The 21,609-nt window shown below is 45.9% G+C and overlaps 1 protein-coding gene across 4 annotated transcripts in view; it reads left to right on the top strand.

The window, feature by feature from the left end:
- acadvl (acyl-CoA dehydrogenase very long chain) overlaps positions 1-21,609 on the top strand; it is a 130,804-nt gene that overhangs the window by 60,928 nt on the left and 48,267 nt on the right. For all 4 annotated transcript variants that reach the window (XM_063048697.1, XM_063048698.1, XM_063048695.1 and 1 more), the window contains 4 exons: positions 3,424-3,528; positions 5,642-5,728; positions 10,040-10,102; positions 19,499-19,600. In XM_063048697.1, coding sequence (XP_062904767.1) covers positions 3,424-3,528; positions 5,642-5,728; positions 10,040-10,102; positions 19,499-19,600 — 357 coding nt within the window. The remainder of the gene's footprint in view (positions 1-3,423; positions 3,529-5,641; positions 5,729-10,039; positions 10,103-19,498; positions 19,601-21,609) is intronic.

Here is a 21,609-nt window from a genome sequence, read left to right as displayed (position 1 = left end):
ATTGAGAAGGTGAAATATCGCGTGCAAAACGTGGAACAGATACTAAGTAAGACGATAAAAATATTGAATCAACAAGAAAGTAAATTGCGTGACCAGGAGGGAAGATTGCAACGGAAAAATATCAGGATTTATAATGTTCCCGAAGGAGCAGAGGGATTATCGATGATGGACTTTGTAGAAAAGCTGCTGCGGGAAGCGCTGGAGATTCCCCAGACTATGGAGATTGAAATTGAGAGGGCGCATCGTTCGTTCGTTCTGAAGCTTTCCAGAGACAGACAAAGTAAACTGCACTCAATAGTACTTAAATTCCTTCGATTCAAGAGCAAGGTGGAGATTTTATGAAGGGCCTGGGGTAAGAAGAGGGTTTTTTGGAACAGGAAGTTAATATACTTTGATCATGATTACCCCCCGGCAGTCCTACAGAAACGGAAGGAATATTCCAAAGCAAAACGAATATTAAAGCAAGGAAAGATTAAATTCCAAACCCCATACCCTGCTAAACTGAGGGTATTTTACCAAGAGGGGATACGACTATACCAGACGGTGGAAGAGGCGACTACAGACATGAAGAACAGAGGACTGCCCATTAGCGTGGTCAAACCAAGGGAACGTCTGGCTGAGCAGTTATCCTGATCTGCTTGGGAAATAGTAAGAGAACTATTTCCCAAGCAGGGGACGGGAGCATGATGAGAGAAGGATATCTGCTTCTCTGAAAGAGAAGAGATTGCTGTTCTCCGAGGACAGCCCTCACCTTCTCCAGAAGAGCCATAAGGTTTGGCTAACTTTAAAAGTGCTGAGAAACTAAACAGAAGCAAAAATAGAGGGTGATATACCTATTATATACATATTATAAAGTGGATTTTATATTACTCAATTTTTAAAAATTCATTCATTCATTCCTTTTTCTCCACCTAATTGAGAATATATACATGGGAGGAATACACAGGGAAATCATTTCTGTGTAATGGACATAGATTTTTTTAACTTACTTTTATAGGTACTGCAGTGGGGGCCCTCAACTCACAGGTAGGAGGGGCTACCCACACGGCTAGATGTTTCTTCTAGCTCAACCCAGGGTCATGAAGAGACCCCAGCCTTGGAATCACACCTCCGTTACCTTTTTTTAATTATTTGCATTTCTTGGCTCTTACTTGTTCAGGGAGTAAACCGATTAAGTAATATTCTGCAAATTTCAAAGATATACTAACAGATAAATACACATGGCTAAGGGCAAAGTAAAATTCATTTCTTTTAATGTCAATGGGCTGTTGAATCCAGTGAAGCGCAGTAAAATTCTCTCACAAATGAAAAAGAACAAGCCCATGTAGTATATTTACAGGAAACTCGCAAGTGATAATGAGCATGGAAAATTAAAGAGAATGGGCTTCATTAATTTATTTTTCTCCTCATATAAATCAGGACATAGACGAGGGGTTGCTATTCTCATCTCAAGCAAGCTAAATTTTGAAAAATTATTTGAAATGGGAGATAAGGAGGGCAGATATATTCTGGTGTGGGGAATATAGATGGAAATCCAGTTACTTTATTGAATATATACGCACCCCCAGGAAGTGATATTAGTTTCTTCCAGAAAATTACTAATGTTATGGTAATGGAAACAGAAGGTCTCTTGATATGTGGGGGAAGACTTAAATTTAAAATTACAACCAAAGTTAGACTCTTCCAATAGAAAAACTTATAAAACAAAGTCCTTACATAAGAAAGTTAACACTCTTTTTGAAGATGTTGGTCTAATTGATATATGAGGGACCTATTCCCCGACAGAAGGGATTACACTCATTATTCTGCCCCCTATTCCATATATATAAGAATAGACTATTTCATAACATTTGGAAAAGATAGAGACAAAATAATCACCAGTGGAATTGGGACAATAGATGTAAGTGACCATGCACCTATATATTTATCTGTTGATTTTGACCTACAACCAAACAATATTGTTTGGAAACTAAGTTCAAGTCTACTCAATGATCCCTATTTTAAGGAACAAATTAAAAAAGAAATTGGTCTTTACTTAGAATTCAATGATAATGCAGAGGTTTCACCTCCCATTCTATGGGATACTCTAAAGGCTGTCTGAAGAGGGAAAATTATAGCAATATCTTCATATAAGAAAAAAAATAAGGAATAAAACATTAGAAGAATTACAAAATAAGCTGAAGGAACTAGAAAAAAACACAAATTGAGTTTGGCACAGGATACACTAGAGAAAATTTTTCAAAATTAGGAATGAAATTAATAGTTTGGCTACACAAGAAATTAGAAAAAAATTAATGTTTCTGAAACAGAGACACTGTGAAAGTGGATATAAATCAATGAAAATACTGGCGTGGAAACTGAAAACAAAGATAGCAGAAAATGGTCACATTCGGTGACTTTAAAGGAAGTGAAGAGAGGAGAGAGAGGTTTGAAACAGAAGAAACCTAGTGACAAAGAGGTCACTGTTTGGACTCTAAGTAGCCCGTGAGGGTGAGTTTGAGTTCCATTCGAATGCGAAGATGTGACTGTCACGTAGTTAATCCACAAGAGTGGGTTCTCTGGTGAGGGGAGTACCTTTGTGAAGATCACTTGTGTGTTATCCTTGTTTGGGTGTGGTAGTTCACTGAAGAAAGGCACCCCTGTGGCAAATCACTGTTGGAGTTATTTCGTATGTCGTGGAACTGGATAAGTGGCTATCACGTTGTGCGTTTGGGGTTGATTCCCTTGAAGAGGGACCCTTAGTGATAAGCTACTGTTGGTGATAATCCATATGTGGATTCTGTTTGAGTATCCTGTGGCCACCACTTTGGAATGACCTGTAGCTGAATTTGGGTGTGGTACCACTTGTGTTGAAAGGATATTCATTGAAGATCACTGTCGGTGATATTTTGTGTGTGGAGTGGAACAACTTCGGAGATAAAACCTACTACATTGTTATTTTGTATTGCTGTCATGGAATCTGTGGAATATCGATGTAATTGCCTTCTTTCGACATTTACCCTGGATTACAAATCTCTCTCTCTCCATCACCACTCAACTCCATACTACGAACTGAACTGAACTTTACATATCACTGTAAGACTGTATCTATTTACCCCTAAGCTTGAAGAAGCTTGGTTTTCATATATTTCCACACTTATATACATATAATCTCTGCTAACCTGTTTAATATATCTGAATTTATATCACTGTTATTGCATAGTTACTACTAAATAGTATTAATGAATAGCAATACCAGACTCCAAAGTGTTTTCTATTTCTGCTGGTTCTTTAACCCATCACGGGGTACGCGACAAACAACCTACCTCTGACATCCCCCTTATCCTTTCCTTTGGCGTGGAAGCGCTCCAATAGCATTACAGAATAACACTCAATCTGATCTGTGGATGTATGCAGTAATCTCAGATTATTTCTGCCCTTTAGGTTGACCACGCTGCAAACCGCACCCAGTTTGGGAACAAGATCTACAACTTTGGTGCCATCCAGGAGAAGGTTGCCCACATGGCAATGCTGCAGTACGTGACAGAGGTGAGGATAACAGCCACAGGAATGCCAGTTGATCACCAGGGGGTTGCAGATCACCCCCTCCCCACCTCATTGCTCACAGGAGCTTTCCCCAAAGGAAACTAGTCAGGGATTTCTGGGATCCTGTCTGCTAACAAAGTCCTAGTTAAAGCATGGCCAACACAATGCAAACAACAGGAATTCTGCAGATGCTGGAAATTCAAGCAACACACATAAAAGTTGCTGGTGAACGCAGCAGGCCAGGCAGCATCTCCAGGAAGAGGTGCAGTCGACGTTTCAGGCCGAGACCCTTCGTCAACACAATGCAGATATTTAAGGGGAACCTGGGGGGGGGGGAATGTCTTCATTCAAAGGGTGGTGAGAGTGTGGAAGTAGCTGGCAGCAGAAGTGCTGCATGCAGATTGCAACATATAGACCATAAGGCATAGGAATAGAATTAGGTCATTCAACCCATCAAGTCTGCACTACCATTCAATCATGGCTGATTTATCCCTCTCAACCCCATTTTTTGCCTTCTCCCTGTAATCTTTGACTCCATTACTAATCAAGAACCTATCAGCTTCCACTTTAAATATACCCAATGAATTGGCCTTCATAGCTATCTGTAGCAATGAATTCCACAGATTCACCACCTTCCTCATCTCTATTCTAAATGGACGTTCTTGTATTCTGAGGCTCTGCCTTCTGGTTCTAGAGTCTATCACTACAGGAAGCATCCTCTCCACGTCTGCTACAAATTGACTTCTCAATAATCAGTAGGTTTCAATGAGAATCTCCCCTCGTTCTAAACTACAGCAAGTACAGGCCCAGAGCCATCAAATGCTTTGAGCATTTAAGAAAAGTTTGGATAAGTACATGGATGGAAGGGGTATGGAGAGCTGTGGTCCCATTGTGGGTCGATAGAACTAGACAGACTAACAGTTCAGTATGCACTAGACTTTCTATGACCAGGAAACAGCAACAACAGAACAGATATCAAGTACTGACATGAAGCAAATGTGATAAATAATCAGACTGGCAGCAGCATTGATTTGTGTGGGGATAAACAACATAACAGTGTGGACTGAAGAGGTCATTGACTATTGACCATCAGTGCAGGACTTGTATATGTCCAGGACAAAGAGATGGACAGGAATAAACCATTGCAGGCACAACCCAACATGCGAACTGCCTTTTCTAAAAGCTCCCTTCTAGAAAATGCTATAGGGCTGTTAAAACATAATTTTTGCACTATCTTAAAAGTTCTTCCCTCCTCCGGCAGTTAATCTGATCAATTACTCTAGTTAGCCCCCACACACCCCCAACCCCATGTATCTATTACCCTTGTGACTGAACTGCACTGTAAACATTTTAAACCTCTTTTTCTAATGCTGCTCACATTGGAAATGCATGTTGGCATTTATATATTTGTACTCATTTTATTCCTTTCGTACTTTAACCTCTAACTTTATTTTTTGTGCAATCCTTTATTCTTTCTAATTGTTGTTTTTTGTTGCATGTGTCACACCCTGACCAACACACCACAACAAATTCCTAATACATGTAAATGTATACAGTGAATAAAGTTGATCCTTGAGTCCACAGAAGGCAGGTGGGGCATTGGTTAAATGTGTCATCAGAGGGCTTCGTGCTCCACTTGACTGTGAGAAACTCTCCTGGCATTGACAATCCCACAGCATGACACTCCCTTTAGCACCACTCCTCCCTCAGCACTACGCTCCTCAGTACAACTCCTGTCACAGTACATTGCCTCCTGGCTCTCCCCCTTTACAACACTCGTTCGTGGGGCCACTCTGACAGTATTGTGTTCCCTCAGCACCACCCCTCCCATGGCAAGGCTCTCTTCAGCACCACCTCTGTTACAGTGCATACAGTGTGATGCTTTCTGCCCCCACACCTTCACAGTGCAGCACCCCTTCATGAGGCCTCTCTGAGAATATTGTACTGCCTCAGCAATACCCCGCCCCCACCACCACCACAACCAGAATACCCTTGGCGGAAAGTCAGTATTAGTGCAGGATCTGTGCCGGCATAGTTTTGAAGCAGGTGAGACTGCAAGTCACTGAGCTATGGTGATCGTCTGTGAGCATTTAATATAGAATTTCTGCCTCCACAGTCTATGGCCTATATGATCAGTGCTAACATGGATTCCGGAGCTACAGAATTCCAGATAGAAGCGGCCATCAGCAAGATCTTTGCCTCTGTGAGTTATCGTTTGTTTGTTTTGTTCCTGCTCATTATCTGTTGCACTGCTCTGGTTTAAATCCCAGATTCTCTGCGGGGAAACCTGATTTCTTCTCGACCCCTTAAGGATACTCAGTGGCGTTGCATTTGGGAAAACAGATTATTGGAAATACTCAGCGGGTCAGACAGCAGGTGGGGAGAGAGGAAGAGTTCTGGAATGATGTCATGGTCGAAGGTTACAGTGTAATACATTGGGGCTGAGATGAGGAGAAATTCCCTCCTATTGAGGCGGTGGATTTGTGGTATTCTTTTCTCCAGAGCCAAGGAAGTAGATATCTAGAAACAAAGAGCTCAGCGGAGGGAGCAGGAAAATATGGAGATGGTCTGGGACTACTGATGTGTCGCAGAGATCAGCTGTGGATCTGGCGTTTGTTAATGATTTGGATGATAATGTGGTAAACAGGTTCTGTAATTTTTTATTATTTATTTATTGGGGTACAAAGGCCCTTCCAGCCCTTTGAGCCACGCCGTTCCAGCGACCCCTGATTTAATCCAAGCCTAATCACAGGATAATTTACAATGACCAATTAACCTACTAACCAGTACATCTTTGAACTGTGGGAAGAAATGGGGCACCCGGAGGAAACCCACTCAGTCATGGGAGAATCTACAAACTCCTTACAAGCGGTTGCAGGAATTAAATTGTAAAGCGTTATGCTAACCACTATACTAACATGCCACCCAAGTTATTTGGAAATAACACAAAGATTGGAGGTATTGTGGAGAACAAGGAAGGCTATTAAAGCATACAGCAGGATCTGGACCAGCTGAAAAATAGCAAATGGAATTTAATGCAAATAAGTGTGAGGTGTTACATTTTGGGAGGACAGAGCAGAGTAGGACTTGCCCATTGAACAGTAGGACCCTGAGGAATGCAGTAGAACAAAGGGATTTGGGAACAAAAGTCCTAATTTCTTGAAAGTGGTGTCACAGGTAGATAGGGTGGTAAAGAGAGATTATGGTACATTGGTCTTTATAAATCAGAGTTTTGAGTATAGGCGTTGGGATACTATCTTGAAGTTGTATATCATTGTTTTTTTTTCCCCATCAAGTTTAGGAGGTAGATGGGAATCTCAATATCTTGTCCGGAAGGAGGTATTTTTGATGGGCAGTACTGATGCAAAGCAGCACTGACTAAATGTGAAAAAATGAACATGACTACTATTTTGAAGGAGTCTCTCAAAGTACTGGGAGAATGATATCTTCCCCTCCTCCAACATCACTAAAGAGATGACCTGGGCCATTGCCGAATAGTAGGTTACTCTGTGCGTATCAGTGCCACATTTAACGGAAGATTTTCATTGGCTCCAAACATTTTGTGATGTCTTGAAGCCAGGTGAGGCATCAAAGAAACAGGATTCTTTCCTTCCGCACTGCTTCAGCAGGGGAAGTGATTTGCTGTCAGTATCAGCCTTCATTCTGTCTCAAACCAACAACCTGACTGCTTACCAGCTAGTCATAGTCATACTTTATTGATCTCCCGGGGAAATTGGTTTTCGTTACAGTTGCACCATAAATAATTAAATAGTAATAAAACCATAAATAGTTCAATAGTAATATGTAAATTATGCCAGGAAATAAGTCCAGGACCAGCCTATTGGCTCAGGGTGTCTGACCCTCCAAGGGAAGAGTTGTAAAGTTTGATGGCCACAGGCAGGAATGACTTCCTATGATGCTCTGTGTTGCATCTCGGAGGAATGAGTCTCTGGCTGAATGTACTCCTGTGCCCACCCAGTACATTATGTAGTGGATGGGAGACATTGTCCAAGATGGCATGTAACTTGGACAGCATCCTCTTTTCAGACACCACCGTCAAAGAGTCCAGTTCCATCCCCACAACATCACTGGCCTTACGAATGAGTTTGTTGATTCTGTTGGTGTCTGCTACCCTCAGCCTGCTGCCCCAGCACACAACAGGAAACATGATCGCATCGGCCACCAGAGACTCGTAGAACACCCTCAGCGTCCCAGAATATTCCATACTGCCTCTCCGGCGGCCCCGGGGCATTCCGCGCTGCCTCTCCGGGGGAGTCCCTGGGCATTCCACGCTGCCTCTCCGGGGGGGGGGGGGGTCCCTGGGCATTTCGCGCTGCCTTGCCGGGGGGGGGGGGCGTCCCTGGGCATTCTGCGCTGCCTCTCTGGGGAGGTCCCTGGGCATTCCGCGCTGCCTCTCTGGGGAGGTCCCTGGGCATTCCGCGCTGCCTCTCGGCGGCCCTGGGGCATTCCGCGCTGCCTCTCGGGGGGGGGGTCCCGGGGCATTCCGCGCTGCCTCTCCGGTGGCCCCGGGGCATTCCGCGCTGCCTCTCCGGTGGCCCTGGGGCATTCCGCGCTGCCTCTCCGGGGGCCCCTGCGCATTCCGCGCTGCCTCTCCGGTGGCCCCGGGGCATTCCGCGCTGCCTCTCCGGTGGCCCCTGGGCATTCCGCGCTGCCTCTCCGGGGGGGGGGGTCCCTGGGCATTCTGCGCTGCCTCTCCGGGGGGGTCCCTGGGCATTCTGCGCTGCCTCTCCGGGGGGGATCCCCGGGCATTCCGCACTGCCTCTCCGGTGGCCTGGGGCATTCCGCGCTGCCTCTCCGGTGGCCCGGGGCATTCCGCGCTGCCTCTCCGGTGGCCCCTGGGCATTCTGCGCTGCCTCTCCGGGGGGGTCCCTGGGCATTCTGCGCTGCCTCTCCGGGGGGGTCCCCAGGCATTCCGCGCTGCCTCTCCGGTGGCCCGGGGCATTCCGCGCTGCCTCTCCGGTGGCCCGGGGCATTCCGCGCTGCCTCTCCGGTGGCCCCTGGGCATTCCGCGCTGCCTCTCCGGTGGCCCCTGGGCATTCCGCGCTGCCTCTCCGGAGGGTCCCTGGGCATTCCGCGCTGCCTCTCCGGGGGGGTCCCTGGGCATTCCGCGCTGCCTCTCTGGGGGGGTCCCGGGGCATTCCACGCTGCCTCTCCGGTGGCCCGGGGCATTCCGCGCTGCCTCTCCGGTGGCCCCTGGGCATTCCGCGCTGCCTCTCCGGGGGGGGTCCCTGGGCATTCCGCGCTGCCTCTCCGGTGGCCCGGGGCATTCCGCGCTGCCTCTCCGGTGGCCCCTGGGCATTCCGCGCTGCCTCTCCGGTGGCCCCTGGGCATTCCGCGCTGCCTCTCCGGAGGGTCCCTGGGCATTCCGCGCTGCCTCTCCGGGGGGTCCCGGGGCATTCCACGCTGCCTCTCCGGTGGCCCGGGGCATTCCGCGCTGCCTCTCCGGTGGCCCCTGGGCATTCCGCGCTGCCTCTCCGGGGGTCCCTGGGCATTCCGCGCTGCCTCTCCGGTGGCCCTGGGGCATTCCGCGCTGCCTCTCCGATGGCCCCGGGGCATTCCGCGCTGCCTCTCCGGTGGCCCCGGGGCATTCCGCGCTGCCTCTCCGGTGGCCCCTGGGCATTCTGCGCTGCCTCTCCGGGGGGGTCCCTGGGCATTCTGCGCTGCCTCTCTGGGGGGGTCCCCGGGGCATTCTGCGCTGCCTCTCCGGTGGCCCCTGGGCATTCTGCGCTGCCTCTCCGGGGGGGGTCCCTGGGCATTCCGCGCTGCCTCTCTGGGTGGGTCCCCGGGCATTCCGCGCTGCCTCTCCGGTGGCCCTGGGGCATTCCACGCTGCCTCTCCGGGGGTCCCTGCGCATTCCAAGCTGCGTCTCGGCGGCCCCGGGGCATTCTGCGCTGCCTCTCCGGGGGTCCCTGGGCATTCTACGCTGCCTCTCCGGGGGGGGGGTCCCTGGGCATTCCGCGCTGCCTCTCGGCGGCCCTGGGGCATTCCGCGCTGCCTCTCGGTGGCCCCAGGGCATTCCGCGCTGCCTCTCTGGGGGGTCCCTGGGCATTTCACACTGCCTCTTCAGCGGTCCCGGGGCATTCTTCCCTGCCTCTCTGGTGGTCCCGGGGCATTCTGCAGTGCCTCACCAGGGGGTCCTGGGGCATTCCATACTGCCTCTCCGGCGGTCCCACATGATACCAGTCGATTCTTCCAATGCTAGCGTAGGTTTGGAGATTGGAGAGTTATTAAAATGGGATCCCAGCCTGGAGCTGATGTAGTGCCAGTCTTTTAATCTGTTCAAAAAGAAATCCAACCGTTCCCTCTTACAGAGCCCTCCCATTTTTCTTTCATCCATGTGCCTATGTAAGAGACTCTTAAATCTCCTTGTTGTGGTTCACACCAGAATTTCTGAGGGAGATGCAGGACTGATTTCCACTAGGGAGACTAAGGTCGGGAGGTGGTAGTGACGTAGATAAGGTGGTGACTAATCTTACTCACAATCTCTCCACAGGAGGCTGCCTGGACAGTTGCAGATGAGTGCATCCAGCTGATGGGTGGAATGGGCTTCATGAAGGTCAGTGTCACAGTCTGCATTCGCTCTGCACCCACCACCACCACCAAACGACAGCTCAGTCACTCAGGAGTGGGTATTCTATGTAAAACACTGTAAAGGGGGTGTGAGTTGTTCAGTTCCACCAGGGTGGGCCCCAATTTGCATCTCATAGAGTCATAGAGCACTACAGCCTTCGGCCCATGTTGTCCACGCCAAACTGTTATCCTGTCAAGGTCCAGGACCCGCACCTGGACGTCTGAGGTCCTTCCCAAGAACATTAGAATCACAAACCAGTCCAGGCCATTTAGCCCCTGAAGCCTGCTCTATCATTCAGTAAGATCGTGGACAGTCTTCAAACTCAATTGTCTTTCCTGCCCTAACTCCCAATTCTTAATGACCCAATGTCTACTCATCATATCCTTGGATACTTCTTATGCCTGAGGTGCTTTAGGAGTGAGAACCCTGAGGTTTCACTAACCTGTTGAGTGTGAAATTTCTTTTGCCCTTCAGTCTTAAATTTCTGACCCTTTGTGCCATCTCAGCATCTCCCCATTAATCCCTGTATGTACGAGGGGTGATTGATAAGTTCGTAGCTTAAGGTAGAAGGAGTTAATTTTAGAAAACCTAGCACATTTATTTTTCAACATAGTCCCCTTCGACATGTACACACTTAGTCCAGCGGTTGTAGAGCATACGGATCCCTTCTTTGTAGAAGTTGTCCACAGCAGGGGTGATTGATAAGTTTGTGGCCTAAGGTAGGAGATGAGTTATTAACTTCAAACTTTCTACATTTTCACTCAAAGAGTTGAACTGCACATGCATGTAACGAGAGATGTATAACTCATCTCCTTTACTCTAGGCCACAAACTTATCAATCACCCCTGCTGTGGACCACCTGAAGGTGGAAGACGCTCTCGTTACATGCCCATGTAGTTCAACTCTTTGAGATTGCAGAAAGTTTGAACGTCTTGAAAGCATCTTGACCCTCCAGGTGGTCCACAGCAAGGATGATTGATAGGTTTGTGGCCTAAGGTAGAAGGAGATGAGTGATACAGCTCTCATTACATGCACGTGTGGTTCAACTCTTTAAGTGAAAATGCAGAAAGTTTGAAGTTAATAACTCATCTCCTACCTTAGGCCACAAACTTATAAATCACCCCTGCTGTGGACCATTTTCTGGAGGTCCAAGATGCCGACTTCTACGAAAAAGGGATCCGTATGCTCCATGACTGCTGGACTAAGTGTGTACATGTAGGAAAAATGAATGTGCTAGGTTTTCTAAAATTGACTCCTTCTACCTTGACCACGAACTTATCAATCACCCCTCGTAAGTAAAAACATCATTCATTCTTCTAAACTCCAATGAGTACTCTACCTAAAAGATTCATCACCTTGACAGCACAATGCGGCACCATTCTGACACATCGCAGATCAGGAAGGTGAACAGCATCATCAAGGATGCCCTCAGCCATTTGCTTTTCTTCCCTGGTAGAAGATACAGGAGCTCAAAGACATACTCAAGAACAGTTTCTTCCCAACTGCTCTCAGACTTGAAGGGAGAGGAGGAGGAAACGAGAAAAAGAGCAACTTTGTCACATGTACATTTAAAAATACAGTGTAATAGGGGTCATGTGGGGTCTTGGTATGGGGTAGACATGTGTCCCGGAAGCTGCATCTACCTCCACCTTTTGCCTCACCCAAATAGCAGTTAATTCTTATTTTTTAAGTGACTGAAGTGAGCTATAACAGGCTGAACGAAATGACAAAGCCAGGTAAAGGGAAGAAACAAGAAAAAGGCACAGGAGAAGAAGATTCTGGTGAGGGTTCTGTGAAGCTAGCAGACCCAGGAGAAGCTAAATCTAATGCTGCTTACACCCCGGTCCCAACTACCATTGAAGAAGTCCTTGTGGCGGTAAACAAGATGTACAGTTTGGTAGACGGGAGACATGCTGAGCATAATAAGTCAATTATGAACCTAACAGCGGCTCTAAACGAAGTCAGTAAGCGTGTTTCTTTAATGGAGGATACCGCCGAATCGTATGAGAGGCGAATCGAAGAGTTAGAGAGGCGGCTTGATAGTCTAATATCCCAAAACACGCAGCTACAGGCTAAGGTGGATGACCTTGAAGCTTCGTCTCGCTGTCAAAACATTTGCATTATTGGGGTTCAGGAGAAAGCTGAAAACACTAAGCCGACGGAAATTGTAGCCACGTTGCTTCCGAAGTTGCTGGGGTAAGAACATTTCCACCAGCCGATTGAAGTGGACCGTGCCCACCGGAGCCTAGCACCTGCTAAAAATGGTAGGCCAAGAGCTATTATTGCGAGGCTACACCACTACCAGGTTAAAGAGCTGGTGCTACGATTGTCCAGGGAGAGAGCTCCGCTGCTATATGACGGGCGCCTGGTGTTCATGCACCCGGATTTAACCTCGACTGCCACGAGGAAACATTAGGATTTTCAGCACATTAAGGAGAAATGCAAAGCCAGGAAAATTAGGCATGGATTCCAGTATCCGGCGAGGTTTGTGGTTACAGTTAACAATAGCACCCGTACATTCAGCACTGCAGCCGTAGCAGAGGAGTTCCTGAGTCGAGAAGTTAAAGATTGGCATTCGGACCCCGTACCAACCTAAAAATGGATTAACGCTGGGTTACTGGATTTGTCATTGATCTATAGCGACTTCATTTGGAGACTGTTTGTTAGTTCAGCGCATGAGGAACTGAAAAATAAGCTCACTCTAAGATGTGGGTGAGGACCGATTGTTATTGTTTATTTTTATATTTCATAGTGTATTTGTGAAGAGGTGCTTCTCCCGTGTTTAGTGAGTGATGGGTATTTATCTCACTATTCCAGGCCATGTGTTGGCTCTTGGATATAGCTTTGACTCTAGGTCAGGGGTATGGAAGTACTACTCCTGGTGTGTTTTTATTTTTATTTTTGGGAGGGTTTTCTGTGTTTCTCAAGGGTTTGTTACAGCACATCTATTTGTTCAAGTTACAGTTTGTGTTATGCCATGACCATACAGCATATTTTTTTGTTAAGCAGCAGGTATGACATCTAATTCGCATATGCACAGCATTAGTGAGACTAAACTTGTCAGCTAAAATGTACGGGGGATGAATAGTCCACTGAAGAGAGGGAAGGTGTATGCACATCTTCGTACACTCAAAGCTGATATTGTTTTCTCCAAGAAACACATATTAAGAAAACAACAGCGAAAGTGCTTTGTCCCTCCTGGGCATCTCAAGTCTACCAGTCAAATTTTAGTACTAAAACTAGAGGTGTTGCAGTCTTAATTTAAAAAAACCATACCGTTTATTCACACACAAACTATCGCTGACCTGAGGGGCAGATATGTAATAGTAAGTGGAATATTAAATTCTATACCATTGACACTAGTGAATGTATGCAGGCCCAACTTTGACGATCCAGTTTTTTTTCAGAACCTCTTTAAGGCCATGCCTAATCTGTCTGACTCTAACATAATTGTAGGTGGAGACTTTAATTGCATCTTAAACTCCCTCCTAGATAGACAACGTCCCCAAGTTTGTTCACTTAAAAATAGTGTAACACTTAATAATCTCATGCAATCGTATAACATAGTAGATATTTGGAGGCTTCTTAATCCCACGAAGAAGGATTTTTCATATTTCTCCACAGTACATAAATCCTACTCTAGGATTGATTATTTTCTGTTAGATTTGAAATTGGTCTCATCAGTAGTCGGTTGCACTTACCATAATAACTTATATCGGATCATACTCCTGTCTCCCTTATACTCCAATTGAACCACAAAAGAGGTAAATATAGTTGGCATTTAAATAATGCTTTGCTAAAGGATAAGGATTTTTGCTCTTATCTTTCAGATAAGATAGATCTACAAACGTATACTTAAGCACCAATGATGTGGGCAGTGTTGATGATTCCACTCTTTGGGAGGCCATGAAGGTGGTTATTAGAGGCTTGCATAATAGCATATGAGACAGCGGAAAAAAGAAGGTTCAAGAAAAGATTAACTGAAATAGATGATCAGTTGGCAAATCTGGAAGCTTCTTACAAAATAAACCTGGAAGCAGAATTACTTAATAAGATTACTGCCTTACGGTATGAGTATAATTCTATAATGTCCAAGAGTGCTTCGAAACTACTGACACAAGTCAGACAGAGGTATTTTGAGCTTGGTGAAAAGCCCCATAAGTTATTAACCCGTCAGTTAAGACAGATGCAGGCCTCCAGGGCCAAACATCGTATAAAGGTGAAAGATGGCTTTCTATTGACGGACCTGGAAAAAATTAATAAGTGTTTTGCGGAGTTCTATACTAGTGTTTACCAATCACAAGGCAGTCCAGATGTTGAAGCTATGGAAGCATTTTTTGATAATCTGAAGCTGCCCACGCTGTCAATAGATTCAGAAAATACACTTGGATGCTGATATAAGCCTAGATGAGATCAAGAAGGTCATCTCTTCCCTCCCCAATAATAAGCCAGCGGGTCCGGATGATTTTAGCATGGAATTCTTCAAAGTATTTGGCCCAAAATTGTCACCTCTGCTCTTACGAATGTTGAATCACTCTAGGATAACTTCCAGATTACCACCCACTTTATGTAAAGCTAATGTTTCTCTGATTCCAAAACCAGGCCGTGATCCCAAGGTGGTTTCATCATATTGCCCCATTTCACTGCTGCCCATTGAAACTAAAATTCTTGGGAAAGTCCTGGCCAATAGGTTAAAAGAATGCATTTGTTCTCTTATTCATCCAGATCAAACTGGCTTTATGCCAGGTAGACATATGTATTTTAATTTGCGTTGTCTTTTCAATATTTTATATACAAAACATGCAGAAGAGGCTGTAGTCATTTCATTAGATGCGCAGCATGTGTTTGACCAAGTGGAATGGCCATATATGATGTTTGCACATAAGAAATTTGGATTTGGAGCATCTTTCTTTCACATTGGCAGTGGCATGGGGAGCAAGGGTGGACCCAAATGCAAGACACATCTTGTGAGGTTACTTAGATTTAGTTTATTGGTCGATACCATGAGAGCTAGGCAGGAGCAGGAGTAGCAAACTGGACAAGGACTGAGGACTAGGACCAGGCTGGGACCAAGGGTCTGGGCTAGGACTCGGAATCGGCTCCCAGAACTAGAGGAGACATGAAGAGGCTAGGGTATGGACTCCGAGCCCGAGACTGGGCAAGGACCCAGTACCTAGGTCTTGCCTCAGGCTCGGACCCCAGAACCAGGCATGGACATGACATGGGCTAGGGAGAGGAGGAACATGGGAACACAGAGCCTCGGTCTCGGGAGAGCAGGTACATGGAACCATGGACACATACACAGAACACAGAGTTGGGACCCTCCTTGGGTACAGGACATAGGGCCGGGACTCACACACAGAACAGAGAGCCGGGACCCCTCCTTGGGTACAGGACATAGGGCCGGGACTCATGACCCTCCGCGGGGCAACGGCAAGATGGCCTGAATTACCCCACAGAGGCGAGGACAAGACACGACAAGACACAACCCCCTGCGGGGCAACGGCAAGACGGCCTGACTTACCCCACGGAGGCAAGGACAAGACAAGACCGACACGAATGAACACCAGACAGTACCTCTCTAGCTCCGGTGATGGAACTAGACCGAAGTGCAGGCAGGGGCTGTAGACGAGGGCTAGAGGCGAGAGGGGCAGAGAAGGGATTAGGACAAGGGGGTAGGACAGGAATCACAGACCGCCAGGGCCAGGACTAGACTCAGAACTGGGAAGCTGCCAGGGCCAGGGCGTGGACATGGTACTTGGATGCCGCCGGAGCCAGGACGTGGACGTGGTACTTGGATGCCGTTGGAGCCAGGACGTGGTGCTTGGAACCTCCGGGTAGTGCCGAGTTCTCAACTCGGACTGGGAACAGTAGACAGCGGCTCTTGATTCTCTCCGGCGGGTTAACTGACAGACCCATCTTGATGAGGAAACTTTGCAGGCTCGCTTCAGCGAAGCAACTGGACAAGGTTGCTCAGGTGAGGAAAGGCGAATTACCGGCACTCGCTTCGGGCGGAGACAAGGCTTGCTCCGGCCAGATGACATTGGCACGCTGTGACTTTGCAGACACTCCCACACCGAATGGCTGAAAGCCAGAGACTTTAAACTCCCGGTTCAGCCGAGTGTTAATTGTCTCTAATCACCAAAGTCGAGGGAAATGGGAAAATGGAATCAACGGTCCGGATCGTAACATAAACAAGCTAAATTTAAAGGGACCCCGATCCAGACCATGATCCTTTCATTAAATGGATTGAGATAATTTATTCACACCCATCTGCTTCTATTGTCACTAATCAGAATACCTCCTCCCCTTTTGCAATTCATCGTGGGACTCGTCAAGTCTGCCCCCGTTCTCCGTTGTGGTTTGCAGTTATCATTGAGCCACTGGCTGTTATCATCAGACAGGACCCTTTGATATCTCCCATTGATATGCATGGACATAAACATCATCTTTCGTTATACGCCGATGATGTCCTTTTATATATTTCCAGCCCACAAGCATCAATACCCGCCCTTCTGACTCTAATTAATAATTTTGGTAGTTTCTCAGGTTTCTCTATTAATTGGGATAACAGTGAACTAATGCCAGTCACTGCAGTGGTTAATATAGCGTATTTGCAGTCTATTCCCTTTAAAATAACTTATGATAATTTTTCCTATCTTGATGTGACTATTACAAAAAACCCAGATAACCTTTTGCAAGTGAGTTGGCGAAACAAAGTTGAGCAGGTTAAACGCAATATTGACTTTTGGAAAACGCTTCCGATTTCTTTGGTGGGGAGGATTAACGCAATCAAGATGATTGTACTGCCACAATTATTCTTCATCTTTTCCAGTCAATTCCATGTTTTATTCCTCTGTCATATTTTAAGCAATTGGATTCAATTATTATACCCTTCATTTGGAATTATAAAGCCATGAGAATGACGAGAAAACACTTGTCAAAGCCCAAGGAAGCAGGTGGTTTTGCCCTACCGAACTTTTAAAATGTATTACTGGGCTGCCCAGCTATCCATTCTTGCATGGTGGAAAAAAGGCCCACCCTCTACCTCAGACTGATGCATGGTTATTCGTACAGCGAATGCTTTGTAAGAAGCCTTCCTTACCAGCTCTCCTTAATAGCTCCACTGTAGTTAATAAGTCACGTTTTAGTAACCGCTTCGTAGTTGGCAGCACTATAAGAATTTGGAAGCAGATTTAACCACATATTAAGGCCCCAAAAACTTATATTGACACTCCAATTTGTGACAATCATTCCTTTTTGCCTGGCCTGAATGATACTGTTTTTTCCCTACCTGGAAACAGAGAGGCATCTGTAGTATAGGTGACTTGTATATTAATGGAAACTTTGCCTCATTTGCGCAGTTACAAGCAGTTTACAATATCCCTGTATCTAGTTTTTTTAGATATTTACAAATCCGAGATTATGTTAGGAAATATATACCTAACTTTGAAGTTTTAGACAAATATGAGTCCCTGGAGGCAATAAATAAATTTGATCCTGTTACTCATAGTGCGGTATCCTATCTTTACCAGATCCTACATAATGGAGCTCAGGTGAATACTGCAGGTTTTAAACAGGCATGGGTGGATGAATTGGGTATAGAACTGACAGAGAAGGTCTGGGATGAGTGTTTAAAGAGTATACATGATTGTTTGGTCAATGTCAGACGCAGACTTATACGGTTTAAAACAATACATAGACTCCATTATTCCAAAGAAAAGTTGCACAGTTTCTACCCTGATGTTTCACTAGTTTGTAATAGATGTAAATCTGTGAACAGTAACTTGTCACATTCATTCTGGTCATGTTGTAAGCTTTATGCATACTGGAAAAGTATTTTTCACTGTTTCTCTGAGGCTTTTGGGAAGCGGTGGGAACCAGACCCACTCATAGCCATCCTTGGAGCAACAAGCTCCCTATCTTCAGCCAATAAGTATGAAAAAAAGGCTGCATTGTTTGGAATGATGATTGCTAAGAAGTTAATCCTGCAAATGTGGAAAATGGACTCTGTGCCTATGTACGATCTGTGGCTGAGAGAACTGGCAAATACTTTACATTTGGAGAGACTGAGACTGTGTAATGAGGACAGAGGGGACATCTTTGAAAGGATATGGGGCCCTGTGTTGGCTTTCTCACAGGGTGAGGACTGAGGTTTTTTGGTGCTGCGCACCTCTGTTTACTTTTGTCTTTATATTTTTCTCCCTTTTGCTGCTCAATATTTAATTTGATTTTGTTATGGCTGTGGTTTTTGTGGATGTGCTGTTTTTTGTTTGTAATAAATAAATATAAAAATATTTTTAAAAATACAGTGTAATGTGTCATTTGCATCAATGACCAACACCATCTGAGGATTTGCTGGGGGCAGCTTACAAGTGCTGCCATGCTTCCAAACTCAACATAGCATGGTTACAACTTACTAACCCCTTACATCTCTGGAATGTGGGAGGAAACAAGAGCACCCAGTAGAAACTCTCGCGGTCACAGGGAGGACTTACAAACTCCTTACAGACGACAGCAATTGAACTCTGATCACTGGCACTGTAAAGTATTATGCCAACTGCAGCACTACCATACTGCCTGTACCTGTCACCTCTTTCACATCCCCTTCCCGAACTCAAATCCTTAATTCTACCTCTTCTGTGGTCACAGTTTACACAATTATTCTTTGCACTACCTCAGTTTACATGGCTATTCTTTGCATTACCTCAACTTACACAATTATTCTTTGCACAACCTTAGTTTACATTACCTATTATTTGCACCAGTCCATTGATGATTATTACCTATTATTTGCACCAGTCTCTTTACTGATAGCATGTATATCCATTACTGTGTGAGCTTCATACAAGCAAGAAATTTCATTGTGGCAGATTTGCGTAACACTTTGCAGCTCCAGCATTCAGGTTTCACTGTCTGTAAGGAATTTGTATGCCCACCCTGTGACTGCATGGGTTTCCTCTGGATGCTCTAGCTTCCTACCACATCCCAAAGACATATGGGTTAGGGTGAGTAAGTTGTGGACATGCTATGTTGGCAGTGGAAGCATGGCGACAATTGCAGGCTGCTAAGCTCATCCTCAAACTGTAGTCATTGACACAAATGACACATTTCGCTGTATGGTTTCACGTTTAGATGTACACGTGAGCATCTTTAATCTTAATCTTACCACTTTAAAATCTGCTTAAGCATCATAAATAACCTAAAGGCCTTTCACATTAGTTTGAGCATGTACCAGAAACCAGTGGGTGGAGGGTCACAGGGAGCCCTGTGGGCATTGGTCCAGCAGGGTTAACATCAGGGAGACTGCAGGGGAATTTGAAGATGAGCTTTATGACTGCATGATGCAGTAATTTAGAAATCTATCCTAACTTCTTTCAGGATGCTGGGGTGGAGCGAGTGATGAGAGATCTCCGAATCTTCCGTATTTTTGAGGGGACAAATGATATTCTTCGCCTCTTTGTTGCGCTGAATGGTATTCAGGTAGGTACTGGGTAAACTGTAGAGTGGGACCAAGAGTCTTCCTACCTGCTGGCACTGGGAAACCCCAGTAAGCGCAGTAGCTTTGTCTTGTCTTCTTTAATTGCCATTGGTGCCATCGACACATGGCTGTGGTGTGGCAGTAGGGTTGCTGCAATTTTACCATAAGACTATAAGAAATAGGAGCAGATTATGCCAATCGGCCTGTCAAGTCTGTTCCACCATTCAATCATAGCTGATTTATTTTCTTTCTGCCACTTTCCGGTAACTTTTGACTCTCTTACTAATCGAGAACCTATGAACCTCCACTTTAAATGTACCTAATGACTTGGCCTCCAATAAATTCCACAGATTCACCACCCTCTAGATAAAGAAATTCCTCCTCATCTCTATTTTAGAAGGACACCCATGTATTCTGAGGCTGGGTCCTCTAGGTACCAAAATTCCTTTGATAAATCTTACCTTCCTGAAACATTGCTCACTTACCCCTCACAACTGGATTTGGTTACTTTGGTAAAGCTTTGAGTGATATGTCTGTCCTCATCCTCTTTATTTTTGATGAGTAACCACCTGGAACTAGAGCCCATGTATTGTCTTTGAAACTACAATGGTTTAGTATGTGTGTACTTTCAGAAGTGGAAGGTCAAGAGGTTTAAACCTGGAGTAACCCACATAAAATGCTGGAAAAACTCAGCAGGTCAGTCAGCATCTATGGAAAGGAGAAGACAGAGTACAAGCTAGCCCTTCCTTTCCACTCTTTCCCTCTACTCCCACCTTACTTTTGTAGCTTCTGTCCCCTTCCTTTCCTGTCCTGATAAAGAGTCTTGGCCTGAAATGTTGACTGTTTATTCTCCTCCATAGATGCTGCCTGTCCTTTTGGGTTCCTCTCCCAGTTCATATGTTGCTCTGGACTTCCAGCATTGGCAGAATCTCTTGTATTTAGAAGTTAAAACCTGTCCGGGAACAAAATCTGGGAGGGATGGGCCAGAGTGAATTAGGGTTAACTGTTTCCAGAGTAGGAAGGTGGGTACCCAGAGGACGTGGAATTAAGGGGGTCAGCGGAAGAACCAGAGGGGAGAGGAGGAGAAGGTTTCTCCACGGTGAGGTGTTGTGGTCGGAGACATGCTACCTGGGAGCGGATTCAACAAGGAATCCCAGAGGGGAATTGGTGGGGAAACACTAGAAAGGGAAATGTGCTGGAGAGTTCGATCACAGAGCTAACATTAGCTTGATGGACAGAATGGATATCATTCAGTCAAGGGAGATGTGGCCCAACTGATGGAGGGGCGGAAACAGTGTGGAGGACCTTGGCTGCCACCAGCTGTTACATACAGAGCTGAGGATACACATTGTAGTTGAAAGGCTTATTTAGGATCAAGGAATTGTTAGGGCCATTCAGTCCCTCAATGCCAGAGTGATGAGCTAGAGGGAGATACAAGGGATGCATGATCTTCGAATTCTCTCATGAGGCAACCATCTTTGTTAAGGTGCAGGTGATTCATGGGTGTTTGCATATAAGCCTCTCAGTACTGGGGATAAGCAGCAACGGGCAGGAAACAAGGCAGTGAACTATGGCCGGTATAGAATTCTGCTAGCTGTTCCTCCCAGGCAACAAATGACTCCCAGGTCCCACTGATTAGACATCGTCAAGGAGCCAAGTGAAGAAAGATGCCCTGGTCACCAAGTAATGAAGACCCCAGTACAAGGAGGGGCAATCAGTGAAAAGCTTGGTCCGAAATGTGGACAGTTTATTTCCCTCCTTAGATGCCTCCTGAATTCCCCTCTCAGTCTGCGTGTGTTGTTTTGGATTTCTAGCATCTGCAGAAATTCAGTCCACTTATTTGAATGCAAAGGGCTTTTGGAATTTTCCTGCCTGACTTCTCCTGTCCTTTGGCACTCGAGAGTTTTTGAGTGTGTATTAGGCTCCCCACTCCTCACCCATCCAGTCACTGAGGCAGTGAAATGGTCCAGCAGGTTGTAGCTGCCACCCTACTCCAGCAACCGGGGTCGAT

This window comes from Mobula hypostoma, chromosome 5 (assembly GCF_963921235.1).
Source record: "Mobula hypostoma chromosome 5, sMobHyp1.1, whole genome shotgun sequence".
Taxonomy (NCBI): Eukaryota; Metazoa; Chordata; class Chondrichthyes; order Myliobatiformes; family Myliobatidae; genus Mobula; species Mobula hypostoma.
This window is presented reverse-complemented; position numbering and strand designations above follow the sequence as displayed.